Source organism: Phoca vitulina, unplaced genomic scaffold (genome assembly GCF_004348235.1).
Source record: "Phoca vitulina isolate PV1807 unplaced genomic scaffold, GSC_HSeal_1.0 scaffold39, whole genome shotgun sequence".
Taxonomy (NCBI): Eukaryota; Metazoa; Chordata; class Mammalia; order Carnivora; family Phocidae; genus Phoca; species Phoca vitulina.
This window is the reverse complement of record NW_022589742.1, coordinates 7,491,567-7,507,178: the sequence shown is the minus strand read 5'-3', so window position 1 is coordinate 7,507,178 and position 15,612 is coordinate 7,491,567. Positions and strand designations below refer to the sequence as shown.

Below are 15,612 nucleotides of genomic sequence, written 5' to 3'. Positions count from 1 at the left end.
GGTAACTTACCAGGAGGCCACAGGTATGGATTGAGAAAGGGGCAGCCGTATGGCAGGAGGAGGTGCCGTGGGAGTCTGGGCCACCTGTGCATGAAACTAACATATGCCTTCAGGGCTGCTCAGGCTCTGTTACCAGCTAGACCCCAAGACCTGATCTACTGCTCACCTGCTTAGACCCACCAACATTTGTCCCATATTTTTCCTTAAGCTCTTCTTTCCAGCTTATCTTTTAACAAGAGACCCAAAGGGCATAGCATCCTGTGGTGGAAACCAAAACTACCACTCAAGCAAAAGCAACTGCCCGGACAAAAGGTTACCCGTCAGCCCAGAACACCCAGACCAGCTGGAACTTAACTCCCAACTCATACCTGCACAGATGGACCATGGAGTGACCGACAGTTACCTTTACCTCATTATAATACTAAAAATCTCTGCCCAAGGAGGAGCACAAGCCTCATTTACATAACATACAATGTATGTATAGGCATGTTTCCTTAAGGCTCATACACCACCTTATGCCCACCTCTACATATGATGACAGGGCTCCCCTATCTCAATATTCATCCTAACCCTAAATTAAAGGAACCCATTCATCCTTGCTCAGGGAGTCACAGCTTTGGAAGTTAATCCCTGTGATCTCCCTATTTGCTGCAAATCAAGGTTCCCTTGTGCTACCACTCTACCTCGTGTAGTTTCTGTGATTCACCAAGGAGCAAACTCATATTAGTTCGTTACAACTCTATCCCACATACACACCTTCCACAGGATGATGGAATAGTTCTCAGCACACCAGACTTTATGGGCAGGCAGATTAGATGACACTGTTTATGATGTGCAGCCTGTGTCTTTATCCTCGCCTAGCCAGGCATTCAGTCTCCCCCAGAAAACTATCAGCAAACCAGAAGATTCTTCTCAAAAGGAGAGCTCCCAGCAAAATAGGAAATCAGTGGAGGTGAGCAAGACAGACATCCCAACAGGTGTCTACTAGACTTTCTCAAACTCCCATGCCCTTCATTTTCAAACTGCCTTTTCCTAGCCCCTACCTAAAGAGCCCAGTGCTCTTCTGCAATCCTCCCTTATGAATAGAGGAATGGGATCTGATAAACCTCTTCAATCTAAGAATTTGGAGACTTTGAAATGTGTTTAGATGTTTATAAAGAACCACGGGAATGAGCAATGCTGAACCAAAATAATGAGTCTATTGTGATTGGGATTTAAGTATCAATAGGTAAACTATTTGGGTGTGTAGTGAGGTTTCACTCCCTGCTTTTCAGATCACACCTTGTGACTGCCAGCTACTCTGCCCAATACCTTCTTTACAGTTGTGGGGAGAGCCACATGTCACCTCTGCCCCACTCAGCCTACTTTTTGAGATTCAGTACCTCCTTACTCCACCCTCCTTATACCATATCTGTGGTTTATGAGAATCTTCTTAACCAATCCTGGGTAGAACAGAGAACACCGACCAATTAAAAAAAAAAAAAGAAGACTAAACCCACCAAATAAATTAAGTACTTACACAGTACATTTCATTAATCTTCAGAGTAAAACTGCTTCTTTTTCTATGTGTGTACATACATATAGATGGGACAGAGTCACCCAGGCAACCAGATAGAATGTGGACTTCAAAGGAACAATGGTCTTGTCATTCTTCACAAGAAGTTAATTAGCTCCTCTCCTACAGATCACTTCTAAGACTCTGATTGGTAATGTCTCAACTCCTGCTCAGCTATAAAGTCATAATTAATAATTAGTCTATTTCTCTGGTAACTGTCATTTCATGACTACTGGGCAATCTCCTATCATTAATGACTGTTTTACATTACCATGGGGCAGGCATACTTTTACTGACCCTCAGGCTTCCACAGGACATTTTAGCCAGGTCTAATCACTATGAGGTTCCATCACACACACTCCCCTCCCCAACCCAACATGGTTATCCAAATGAAATTCAATTAAAGGAATAGAAAAATTACAAAAGGGTTGATAGACCAATGAACCAAATATGTGTATATTTGTCAGGCAATAATTTTTTCTTTTTAAGTGCTCACTAGATCATTATCTCCTTTGGGCTGCCTCCATTAATTATTTCTCAGTCTACCGCAAGTTTGGTGTTCCCTAAAGTGTAGGACTCTCGATAATTGCCCTGATTCACTCCCAATTTAGGGATAGTGCTTCCTGGATGGTGTATTTGTAATATGTACAGAGTCCCTGACATCAGCAATTTTGTATTTAATAGAGAGATGTGAGACTATTTCACTTTTTGGCAGTCTTTGAAGTGCCATATTTGTCAACGGTGAGTCCCTTTTCTGCCTCCATGCCGACCTTCGTTCTTGAGTTTGGCCAAGAAAGAATTCAGAGCCAAACTCTCAAGTAAGCAAGAGTTTAATAGCAGTTAACAAGAAAGTACACTCTCAAGATGGGAGAGTGGGCAGGCACAGAGATGGCAATTGCACTGGGGGCTCAGAGTTGTCTTTTCTTTTTATGTTTGCATAGGCTATGGGTCATAAGTAGGGTGGTCTCTGACTGAGGTTGCTTCCAATCATCTAAGGGACTCCTCCTACTGGTCTGGAGGGGGAGTTTCTTGACCCTATACGGTCCTTGTTGGGACTGTCATGGCAGGCATCCCCCTTGAGGGTGGGGGGGTGGGAAGGTCAAAACTGCAGTGTATATGTATTTTAATGAAGCTCTAGGTTGCTGGTAGGGCAGTGGTTATAGGAAAGGATGCATGCGTATTCCTCCCACCCCATCTCTCCCTGTAGTTTGGAACTTGGTTTCTTCCCTTTTAATCAGTTGGAAAGTATTTGTTCCCTGCTCATATCTAACTAACTGCCCACTCTATCATATTAATATTAGTTATTGTTATTCATTATTATTATTTAGTGGGAAAAATCACTATCTTCTTTGGTTTAAACCAAAGCTATCTCAGGAATATATGGTAATTTCCCTAATCAGCTTTTGTTCTTGGCCCAGATCATAAACAATATTCATGATCTCGAATGTACAGAGAATTTATTTATAGCCTTGACATACTTTTCCATGAACTGTTTAAATATCAACATAGTCCAAACGAAGCCTGCCAGGAAAATAAATGATTTATATTCATTTCTGTGGGTGACCTTCCATAGAAAGAAATTAAGGATTGCATAACTATAAAGAATAGATAGAAACAGGCAAAAGTTCAACAAACTGCTGTGATTATAGGTGATGAAATTACACATATTTGGGGTTTTTCTGTGTATCTTACATTTCCCTCATGTAGTTACACAATGACCTTTGGCATAGTTTGAGGAAGACGTATGCTTATTTCAATTTCTTCCTCAATTGTAGGGATGGCAAATATATGGCACATATGTTGTCACTCCCCACTCCCAAGTTCATAGCAGACAATGCTAGTCAATCTTGGTACTCTTTGTCACTGAATTTGGAAGTAATCCCATGATCTTTTGCAATCCTGCCTTCTGCACAGCTGTGTGAATAGATCAGAGTAATCACCTGAGATGGAAGCCTTTTGTCATTCTTGTTCTAACCTTTAGAGTTCACACCTGTCTTAGTCAAGGATCAGTGGTGACAAGGAGTACAAACTCATTGAAACCAGTTTAAGAAAGGGACATTTATTTTAAGAATACAACAGACAATATTACAAATGTCTGGACTATGAAGAACAGTCAAGCCATAGAGTGATCGAAACTAGAATTGGCAAGCAGAAACAGCTTGCTTGCTCTTTCTCTCAGTGACCACATAGTGTCTCTCTTCTATGCTTCTCTGTCTCCTCTTTCTTTTGACTGTTATCTACTTTCTACCTAACATGCCTTCCCAGCCCTACTCTACATGTTATTTAATTCAAGCATCCTCATAGTTCTCTCTCTAGAGTTTCTGTGTCTCTTACTGAAAATCCTCAAGAAACCACATCTGATGACCAACTAAGTTTTGGGCTTCTAGGAAGTAGCCAGTTGTCTACTTTTGGTTCTTCAGGGGAGTGGCTGTTAGGGGAGTGGAATCACATTGTAGGAAGGGCTGTCCCTCTCAGAAGCTATAAGCTTCTCCAGGTTAAAGCTGAAGAAGTTGACAAATTGACTATCTAATCTGCTTACATATATTCTCCTATTTGTCCCCCCTGAGTTGCCAGATAAAATACAGGATGCCCAATTAAATTTGAATTTCAGGTTAATTATGAATATTCTTTGACATATGCATACCAAAAAATTATTCATTGTTTATATGAAATTCACACTTAACTGGGCATCCTGTATTTTTTTTTAAGATTTATTTATTTTAGACAGAGAAAGAGAGCATGAATGGGGGGAGGAGCAGAGGAAGAGGGGGAGAGAGAGAGAAGCAGACTCCCTGCTGAGTGCTGAGCCTGATGCAGGGCTTGATGTGGGGCTCCATGCAGGCCTCCATCTCACTACCCTGAGATGGTGACCCAGGCTGAAATCAAGACTCAGCTGCTTAACCAACTGAGCCACCCAGGTGCCCCGGCATCCTGTATTTTTATTTGCTACATCTGTCAATCCTATCCCTGAGTCCTCCTCCTTTGGACTCACTCCTTGAGCTGTTACAGTGACATTTTTCCAGTAAGTCAGTAGCTGTTACCCTTAGAGTGTGGGTAAAAATCCTAAACTAAAATATCTCTATTAGAGATTCAGTGTGGCCACAGAAATAGTGCAAGCTTAGAATATTGCACGTTTTACTATTATTGGTTCTATATTTGAAGACTTGCTATTTTCTTTCAGGCTGATCTTAGTAGAGATTTTTTTTGGGGGGTGGACTATCTCTTCCACAGAATAGAAGCTGGGGGCGCCTGGGTGGCTCAGTCGGTTACGCGTCCGACACCTGGTTTTGGCTTGGGTCATTATCTCAGGGTTGGGGGGATCCAGCCTCTCCTCAGGCACGGTGCTCTGTGCTCAGCGAGGAGTCTGTTTGAGATTCTCTCTCCCTCTGCCCTTCTCCCACCTCAAATAAATAAATAAATAAATAAAATATTTGATAAAAAAAAGAATAGAAGCTGTTTGGGGACAGAGTCTGACTAATGTTACTTCTGTGTACATCACTCAATAGTGTTTAGAGCATCATGAATATATAACAAATGTCACAATTGCAAAAAATAACTTTCCTGTAAGAGTTTCTTAAAAGAAGTTAAAGTGGTGTTGACCAGGACTTGTGGCTCTTGGGTAGGATTTGTTTCAGGTTTTCAGGACTACTCCTTCCTCTTCAATAACCAAATCAAAAACAATATAGTGATTACAGAGGCCTGATTTATTCATTAGTGGCTGGCTAAGACCCAATAACCCAACACCACGTGCCATTATGAGGTTGATTGTAGATGCCACTTACACTTTCCACTTAGGAAGGGGGCCTCCAACTTTCCACTGGAATTGTAATCTTGGGGCCAACCTGTATATTCGTGTATGGAGAGAGTGTCTACTTGCCCAACCCGCACAATGGATGAGGACCCCAGAGCTGTCTCACATACCCAGTCACAGGTTGTGCAAAGAGCAGGGCAAACATGAATCACCCTTCAAGGCAGTGACCTTATCTGCTAGTGACGTGTGACCTAATGCATGTTAACCTCTGAATAATCAGATTAGTCACTCCTTTTCCTAGGGGGAGGAGTCAGTGCAATTGATGAGTGTAAAGGACACATTCCTTCTTAAGCACTCCCCTCATATTTTTCTATTATTTGATCTTAACTATTTTTTAGGCAATAGCAACCTTTTTTTTTTTTAAGATTTTATTTATTTGAGAGAGAAAAAAGAGAGAGCACATGAGTGGGGGTGGGGGAGGGGCAGAGGGAGAAGGAGAAGCAGACAGCCGCCTGAGTGGGGCTCGATCCCAGGACCCTGAGATCGTGACCTGAGCTGAAGGCAGATGCTTAACCCACTGAGCCACCCAGGTGCCCCTCGGCAATAGCAATCTTCACCAAGTATATTAGTTTCCTAGGACTGCCATAGCAAAGTACCACAAACTGGGTGGCTGAAACAACAGAAAAATATTATCTCACAGTTCTAGAGGCTAGAAGTCTGAAATCAAGGTGTCAATAGGGTCATGCCCCCCTCTGAAGGTGCTTAGGGAAGGATCTTTTCCAGGTCTCTCTCCCAGCTTCTGGTAGTTTCTTGGCTTGTAGCAGCATAACTGCAAACTTCACATGGCATTCTCCCTGTTTGCTTGTCTGGGTCCAACTTCCCCCTTTTATAATAGCACCAGTAATATTGGATTAGAGGCCCACTCTACTTATGGTATGACCTCATCTTAACTAATTATACCTGCAATGACCTTATTTCCAAATAAAGCTACATTCTGAGATACTGGGGGTTAGGACTTCAACATATGAATTTGGTGGAGAGACATAATTCAGCCTATAAACCATGTATCTCTTGCAGCATCTCCTGGATTTCTTTCTCCTCTTATTCAAGTACTTCTTACAAAGTGTTTCAATGTGGAGGTTTGTGTGGCAGACCTTCTGAGGCCTTATGCTTGAATAAAACTTGATCCATATTACCTTGGTACAACAGAGGTATATAACAAAATGTGAGCTTTAGAAAAAGAAACTAACAAAATCTGGCATATATACCGGACCCATGGGATGTCATAGCCACACAAAAATATTTTTTCCATCCCGTCCAGCATCAAGTACCTACTTAATGAATAGGGGAGGTGTTCTTTGGGAGAGTGGCTACAACATAAAAGTGATTTAAAGCTCTAGAGCACCATAAATCTCTATTTTATACATGTATTGTTTGGTGCATGGTAACAGTAAATGAAACAAGAAAAGTGGCTTGAATTAAAGTATAGTAGTTCAGACTGATTTGCTGATAGTCTACTAGTCTAGTGATTGTCATATGGATCCTGAAATAGCTTACCCCTCATCACTTCAGTTTTTTAAGTGGGTATGTAATATGCTGTTATTATTTCTTTTTTCTTAAGATTTTTAAAATTTATTTATTTGAGAGAAAGAGAACACAAGCGGGGGAAGGGGCAGAGGGAGAGAGAGAGGGACAAGCAGACTCCCCGCTGAGCAGGGAGCCCAACATGGGGCTCGATCCCAGGACCCCAGCATCATGACCTGAGCCAAAGGCTGACACTCAACTGACTGAGCCACCCAGGCACCCCTGCTCTTCTTATTTCTTATAGTAACCTCAAGTGATCAGCACAGAAAGCTTTATTTTCCACAATTCCACTCTTTGTCATTGCCGTTCTTTCAACAAAACTAAGGTTTATAAAAGAGACTTGTTTACACAACAGAGATATATTCCTTTTGCCAACAACTATCACTTTCAGAAGTTGACTGCCTTTATTGTTAATAATCTATAATATCTACCATTAGTTTTATAGTACATTAGAATTTTATTTAACTTAGCTGTGAATGCCTTTATATTTATTTAGATGAACATGTGGAAATTAAAGATAAAAACCTCAGTCACATTCTTATGTTCCAGTTTGTAGTCAAGCAATTTAACATTGATTTTCTTATTTATTTATTTTTTATTTTTATTTTTTTAAAGATTTTTTTCATTTTTAAGTTATCTCCACACCCAATGTGGGGCTTGAATTCACAACCCTGAGATCAAGGGTCGCATACTATACTGACTGAGCCAGCCAGGCCCCCCTTGATTTTCTTATTTTGCAAAATGGCAGAGAGATACAATCCACTCTTAATATTTCCAGGACTAATTATTCCAACCATTCATCATAATAGGTCTTTGTTTCTTCTTTTACTCTTTGCAGTTACCTGCCTTTGGTCATTTCAATAAATTATTAAAAAATAGTCCATTTTGCTAGGAAAATAGGTGACTAAGGGAAGAGATTGATGATAGAGGATATATATGAATTTTTTTATTATCAGTAAATTTCTACTATTCAGAGAAAACGGCTATATTGTTTCTATATTTTATTTTTTAAAGTAAAATACTTATATATGACATTTGTCACAATTTATTTTTTCTCCTTCCACAGTCTTTTCAATGTGTTATTTTTTTTTTTTAAAGATTTTATTTATTTATTTGACAGAGAGAGAGACACACAGAGAGAGCAGGAACACAAGCAGGGGGAGTGGGAGAGGGAGAAGCAGGCTTCCCACTGAGCAGGGAGCCCAACGCGGGGCTCGATCCCAGGACCCTGGGATCATGACCTGAGCCGAAGGCAGACGCTTAACGACTGAGCCACCCAGGCGCCCCTCAATGTGTTATTTTGATTCAGGCACATAAGGGGATAATTCTAAACAAGTAGAGCTATCTGAAAGTTCTTAGATGTAAGCTATAATTAGCCCTTGCTTATTTTAAAAATGGCCCTTTCCATGCATTATATAAATAATTGCAAAACTAATTAATCATGCTTAAACCTTGTTTTCTAAGGTCACAGCAGCACAGGAATAATTGAGGGTTGTATATTGAGTTCCAATTAAGGAGATACTTGGCTGAAGCTCCAACAGAGCTTTTTTCTGACTTCTCTTTTCCTTCCTTTGCTACTTTTAATTTTTAGGGGTTGCACGCAGTGTGGCAGGGACTGCAGGATTTGGGGAATTGATAAAGCTGAAGACTTTTACTAAGTCCCTGCTTGACACTACCATAAACATCCCATCTGCGGTGTATCACTTCTTTCTGGCCACTTAAAGATCTGTGATCCCTGGCACCATGCCATGCTCATCTGGCCTCCCCACCCCTGATAAAAAGTGGTCTTCTTGCTGAATGAAAGTTCCTTCAGCTCTTTAAGCTCCCCTTTCCCACTGGAGGATAGAAGGGAGGATCTCAAAGCATCGTTTCAGCTCCATGATCATATAGTTTCATGTAGAAAATATATGTGAGAAATGTTTGAAATCTAACCTTTTTAAGTGATGGGTTTTTAGAAAGAGCTGTACTAAATAAAAGGAGCAAAATATAATTCATTTCAGTCCCATAGCCAGGAGCAAGGTATAAGTTGTGGAGATGAGTGTTAAGGAAGGTGGATTCAACAGGAAGAGAGTGGGGATGGTCTGAGAGGGAAGTGCCACGTTTGAAATTGGCTTCACAGTGCCTTCTGAAGGGAGAATGGAAATGTAAGGAAGCCATGGGCCCACTGAACACATGATCCTGACTTGCTGAACAGCGGAAAAGAAAAAAGAGCGAGATAGAAGGAAGGAGCAAGGTACCATGAGAGATGAGACAATGCTGTAAGAAAGCCAGGAAATAGAAGCTCTCTTACTTAAATCAGGACATTTCCAAGAAATACTGAAGACTGTCTGTTAAAGTGATAGGACTTAGTTATTTTAATTATTAGCTTGGGTGAGTTTCCACTAGTAAACTTTTTTTTTTTTTTTTTGCTAAAGTTCTTCTCTGACTCATAGTACATATTTTTATTACTTATTTTATACTGGCTTTATGTATGCAGCCCCCATTAATGCATTAGAATTTTGCATATTGACTGAGCTTCAAATATTCTGTAGAATCCTACTCTATAATTAAATGTGGTTTAGAAGGGAACATAGATACTCATGCATATAACTTGTTCTTAAGATGTCATTATCATTGGTTATCACTGGCAGTTAGTCATTTTAATTAGATATTAATATTCACAGATTTTAAAGTATTACAAATCTCTAGACTTCAAAATGGGAAAGGGAATAGAGCTTAGATTATTTGGTTTTGCCTACTAAGATGTTGGTTGAATTTAAACTGAAAACCGTACAATTTCAACTTTTACTATTTTTGAGGCTACTAACAACTCAGATTAACTCCAAAATCTTTGCACAATATGAAGCCAGATTAGCCAGTGAAATTGTAATTTTGAAACTCAGCCTCAGATGCTGTCAAATGCTGGTCAGATCATCTGAACAGAGCAGCCATTAAAAAAAAAAATTAGGAGATGGATGGGGAAAATTGAATACTGACTGGATAATTGCTATTAAGGAATTATTGTTAATTTTTAGGTGAGATAATGGTAGTGTGTGCATGTACTTTTTTAAAAGTAATCTCTACATCCAACATGGAGCTCAAACTCACAACCCCAAGATCAAGAATCACAGGCTCCACCAATAGAACCAGCCAGGCGCCCCTGTGTGTATGTATTTTTTAAAAGTCATCATCATTAGAGATATAAATGGGAAGGGGAATGGATAAGAGTATAAATGAAATAAGGTTGGCCACGTAATGATAACTGTTGAATCTGAGGAATACTTATATGGGCGTTCATTATACTACTTGCTCTATCTACTTTTGTATACGTTTGAACTTTTAAAAATAGTAAACAGTTTACAATTTTAATCAGAACTTTCACTTGTATTTGTGAATTTTAAAAAGACCAGGCTTTTCTAACCGAGAAAAATTCTAACCCTTTCTAGTTTGTCTTTTAAAAAAGGGCAATACCAGTAGGAAATCAAGTCCATAGCGCCCACAATGCTTTTTATTTATTATTTTTTTTGTTAACATGACCTGATTAATTTTATTGCATTCAATATTTCTTTTTTTTTTTAAAGATTTTATTTATTTATTTGACAGAGAGAGAGAGTGAGAGAGGGAACACAAGCAGGGGGAGTGGGAGAGGGAGAAGCAGGCTCCCAGCTGAGCAGGGAGCCTGACGTGGGGCTCGATCCCAGGACCCTGGGATCATGACCTGAGCCGAAGGCAGACGCTTAACGACTGAGCCACCCAGGCGCCCCACAATATTTCTTTTTTTAATTAAAGAATAATTGACATACAATATTGTATTAGTTCCAGGTATACAGCATAGTGACTCCATATTTGCATACCTTATTAAATGGTCACCGCAGTAAGTAGCAGTGAAGGAGACAGTGATGTTAGAAATGGCTATCAGGAGTTTCCCTAAAGAACTAAGCACACAAGAGCCATTTCTGCCAAGCACTGGGCACTACAGGAAGACAGTCTTAAACTGTGAGGACTGTGTGTAACTATTAAAAAATCAACTTAAAAAAAAACTTAATTGGGTTGAGACTTCATGTGAGGGCTAATCCAAGGGAAATAGGAGTCCAGGGTACCCATCTTGCAATTCCTTTTTAGATTTGCATGTGTGTGTATACTCATGGTTCCCATCCAAGTGACCAGATCTAAGTAAGACACATATAAGGAGCCTTTTGCCTCTAGAATGCAATAATAATTACAGTCAAGTCATTTGTTATGCCATGCATTTAATTACTATTTTTTAAATAAGTTGCTTCCAAGATGGGTAAGACTAATCTCAATAATGATTGCAAATAGATTTCCTGCTATCAGTGTTTTAAAGGTGGTGAGCATAAAATAGTTGGTATAAGTTTGCTTTATCACATGTGGTTTTTATTTTTATTGAGTCCTTAATTATCTTGGATGCCTTTAAGGATAACTTCGTTGCATTTTATGTTGCAAATAATGGTTATCTCCCTATCACTGTCATCACTGTCATATGTCGGGATATCACTGCTGCTCACATTGTCACAGGATACATTGTCTCTGTAATCTCCCTTATGAAAGGACTTGGAAAAAGACTTCGCTTCACTTGGAAAAGGTGAGTTTTGAGCATTTCTGTCCTTTGTCTCAGAAATATTGACCAAAGGCTCAGAAGAATTTCGGCAAACTAGGCATTTTTCCTTATAGCATCGACAAGTCTTGATTAACCGAGGCCTAGATAACATGCCTGCCTTACCTGTACTAACTGACCTTTTTAGATTACGATGTCTAGGGCATTTGGTTAGTTTCTGTAAACTGGACCGCCTGGGTGGCAAGATTTGCTTTTGTGAATGGGATGGCTTGGTTGGCCTGACTGGATATTGTAGACTGGCTGGCCAAGGTGGCCTCACTACCTTATTTGGATAGGATGAACAGGCCTGGCCACCTAGCTTACGGGCATGAGCTAGCTTATGTGCCTTTTCTAGATTACGTGTTCTATATGACTTCCTTCGGTGGGTTGACCTGAATGTTTTTTGTGGGCTTGATGGCTTATGTAACTTTTCTCGACTTGATAGCCTGTTTAACTTTTCTGTACTAGATGATATACATTGCTTTCCTGGACTCGAGGGCCCGATTAACTTTTCGGCACTGGATGGTATGGATGACTTTTCTGCACTTGAGGGCCCAGAAGACGTGTCTATACTAGATAGCATGGATTGTTTTTTTAGACTGCATGGACTGGCTATCTTGTATTCACTGAATGATCTGGATGACTTGGCTGTCACATCTTCTTTCTTGAGCCTGAAAATATAGAAAATTTGGAATATGACATCTTAAAACAAAAGAGTACTATTGCTATCACCAGAAAACACAGGCTACTATGTCAGTTTAGACTTATTGGTCTTTTTTTAGCTCTGGTAGAAAAATTGAACACAGTAAGAATTGGAGTATGGTAAAAGCCATGACTTGGGTTATAGATATGAACTCATGCTGAATACTTTTTATTTTTCTTGAGAGTATATTTCAGATGCATTAGATAATCATATAGCCTACATATGGAATGACACAAAGTTGTTTCAAGTCTACTGTTGAGAAGGAAAGACAGCTTCACTTATTCTAGAAATTAAACTTTAAAAAAAGTCACAGGTTGGGGGTGCCTTGGTGGCTCAATCAGTTAAGCATCTGACTTTGGCTCAGGTCATGATCCCAGGGTCCTAGGATGGAGCCCTTCATCAGGCTCCCTGCTCAGCAGGGAGTCTGCTTCTCCCTCTCCTACCCCCCCCCCCGCCCTGTGCTCTTTCTCTCAAATAAATAAAATCTTTTTAAAAAAAGTCACAGGTTGATATGCAACTCATAGACAACTGTCACAACTTGTCATCAGGAAAGAATAAACTCTTCAGACCATATTCGCTGTTTCCTTCCTATCATATTTACACCATCAAGTTATCTATCCATGCATACTTATATTCACAATATTCCTCTAAAACTAAAGGAATAGAGCATTGGTGTATTTTAGTCATCGGTCCTTATATTGGGAAATTTTTAGGGAACCACTATATCAGGGCCAGCCTGATTCTCCTATGTGAAAGGCAGGGAATGAGACAAGAACAACAGTGAATAATTTTTGCTATTATGTCTTAAAATGGTAGATTATCCAAAATGTTTTATTGTTTTTGGAATACAGAGACCCAACTCCCTCTCTCTCCCCTTCTTTATTTTCTTTTCAAAAATTTTTTTATTTTTTTAAAAGATTTTATTTATTTATTTGACAGTGAGAGAGCACAAGCAGGGGGAGTGACAGGCAGAGGGAAAGGGAGAAGCAGGCTCCCCACAGAGCAGGGGGAGCCCTATGTGGGATTCGATCCCAGGACCCTGCGATGATGACCTGAGCCGAAGGCAGTCGCTTAACCAACTGAGCCACCCAGATGCCCTCTTTTCAAATTATTTATTTAAATTCTAGCTAGGTAACATACAGTGCAATATTGGTTTCAGTCTCTCCCCTTCTTTATTCTCCCTGTCTTATTTGGATAGTCAAGCCCTCTTTTCCTAGACTCAATTTATAATGAAATTAATAGCCTGGGGCTCAGCTGAACCCTCAGTTAAGAGATAGCTTTAGAATACGCTAAAATTGATAATGTACTTGAGAATATTTAAGAGCTGATATTATTGAAGTGAAGGTATCCACCCACAAGATTAACTCCTTAGAAGTCTGGGGTTAACATTAAGTAACCACAACAGCAGTGAAATCTCCACTATATGTATACACACAACTTGCATTCTTAATTTAAGGGTGTAAAACTTACGTTCCTGCTTTGGGTGCCTCGTCGCTCATACAATTGTAATGGAGAAAACAAAAACAGGTAAAGACAAAAGCTATGATCATAATACCAATTATGATAACGAGTAGACGTCTCCTAAAGTTGTCCATTCTGGTCTCCATTGATTCAACGTGCTTAGCTCCTGTCAAAGAGATTGTTTCACCAGAAAATGTGTTATCTTCCATTTGATAGTGATTTGCCACTAAAGGTCAAAATCAAATCTTTTTACCAGTGATTTTTTAAAGCATGATAAGTGTTCCACTGTCATTTTCCTCCCTCTATCACATCCCCAGCCACAGTCTAGATGCCAGATCTCTGGCTAATCAGTACAATTACCTTGGTTACCCCTGCATCATGGTTTGCTCACCCCATTACCTAGGTTTTTGAATGTATGTATGTCTTGCACATGTGAATGTACTTGAGCGTTAATGTTTGTGTGTGAATGTATATGGTGGAAAAGGGGGTAGGACAAGAAAAACTCTTGTTGAAGCCTACTATATGTTAGGTACCATACTAGATTAGTTGAGAGCAGGGGTTGGTGGATTTGGGTGGGGAAGGGGAGTGAAGGGGGACAATATGTCTATACCCTATGCTTCTGTGCTGCTTGGATTTTTCACACAGAAGTAAAACTCTCAGGTGTTTTCCTATAAATTCTTTTTTTTTCCTATTTTTTTATGTTATGTTAATCACCATACATTACATCATTAGTTTTTGATGTAGTGTTCCATGATTCATTGTTTGTGTATAACACCCAGTGCTCCATGCAGAACGTGCCCTCTTTAATACCCATCACCAGGCTAACCCATCCTCCCACCTCCCCGCCAGAACCCTCAGTCTGTTTTTCAGAGTCCATAGTCTCTCATGGTTCGTCTCCCCCTCCAATTTCCCCCCCTTCATTCTTCCCTTCCTGCTATCTTCTTTTTTTTTTTTAACATATAATGTATTATTTGTTTCAGAGGTACAGCTCTGTGATTCAACAGTCTTGCACACTTCACAGTGCTCACCATAGCACATACCCTCCCCAATGTCTATCACCCAGCCACCCCATCCCTCCCACCCCCCACCACTCCAGCAGCCCTCAGTTTGTTTTCTGAGATTAAGAATTCCTCATATCAGTGAGATCATCCTATAAATTCTTAAAGACCTACTAATGGTAACATCCAAGAAACAGCAGATTTCTTAAACACAGCTAGCTTGTCTAATTAAAGCTCAAGTGCATAATATAATAGATCCTAATTTCTAAATTTTAAGGTTAGGCACATACCTGTAGTAGAAGATCCATTAGTTTGGTTTGTATTTAAACAACTGTTTGTCCAAAGGGACAAAAGTAGGACATAAATAAAAAGATTCATGTCCAGGGATTTGTTCAAATGTTTCTTCTACCAAGGAAACTACTGTATTTGATAGGGTTCAGCCTGTTCTAGGGGTTTATGACATCATTATCATTTTGTGTCATATTCTGACAACATAATCTCACCATGGAGAAGCCCAAGCTTCTGTGTATAAATACTGTCAAATGATTTTTAACAATTTATTTCTCCACATCAAATATTCTATCAAATTCAAATCAAGAAGTTTGGGGCATTATTAAAAGCATAGAGGGAGATATTTAGAGAAAATAGGGAAAATGGGATTGCTTTAGATATTGAAGAACTATTTCTCCTTATTAAATGGTAAGGGGGCACTTTTCAGCCTTGTAGTAATTCTTAAGTGTTATAGGGATTAAATCATCCTGGGGTATAAGTCTGTAGGATTTTTTTGTTGTTGTTAACAAAATTAAGATATTATAAAACAGTAGTAGCTAAAACAGTATGGTACTGGCATAAAAATAGACACATAGATTCAATGGAATAAAACAGAAAACCCAGAAATAAACCCACAATTATGTGGTCAATTAGTCTTTGACAAAGGAGGAATGAATATACAATGGGAAAGCTGGA

The 15,612-nt window shown here is 39.6% G+C and overlaps 1 protein-coding gene across 1 annotated transcript; it reads right to left on the bottom strand.

Moving 5' to 3' along the window:
- Window positions 1-11,106: 11,106 nt before the first annotated feature.
- On the bottom strand, window positions 11,107-15,024 carry CUNHXorf66 (chromosome unknown CXorf66 homolog). The gene is made up of 3 exons (XM_032428238.1): window positions 14,937-15,024; window positions 13,658-13,814; window positions 11,107-12,155 (listed from the first exon to the last, which is right to left on the bottom strand). Exons 1-3 carry the CDS (start codon window positions 15,022-15,024, stop codon window positions 11,282-11,284), a joined length of 1,119 nt encoding a protein of 372 aa, XP_032284129.1. The 3' UTR covers window positions 11,107-11,281.
- Between the last annotated feature and the right edge of the window lie 588 nt (window positions 15,025-15,612).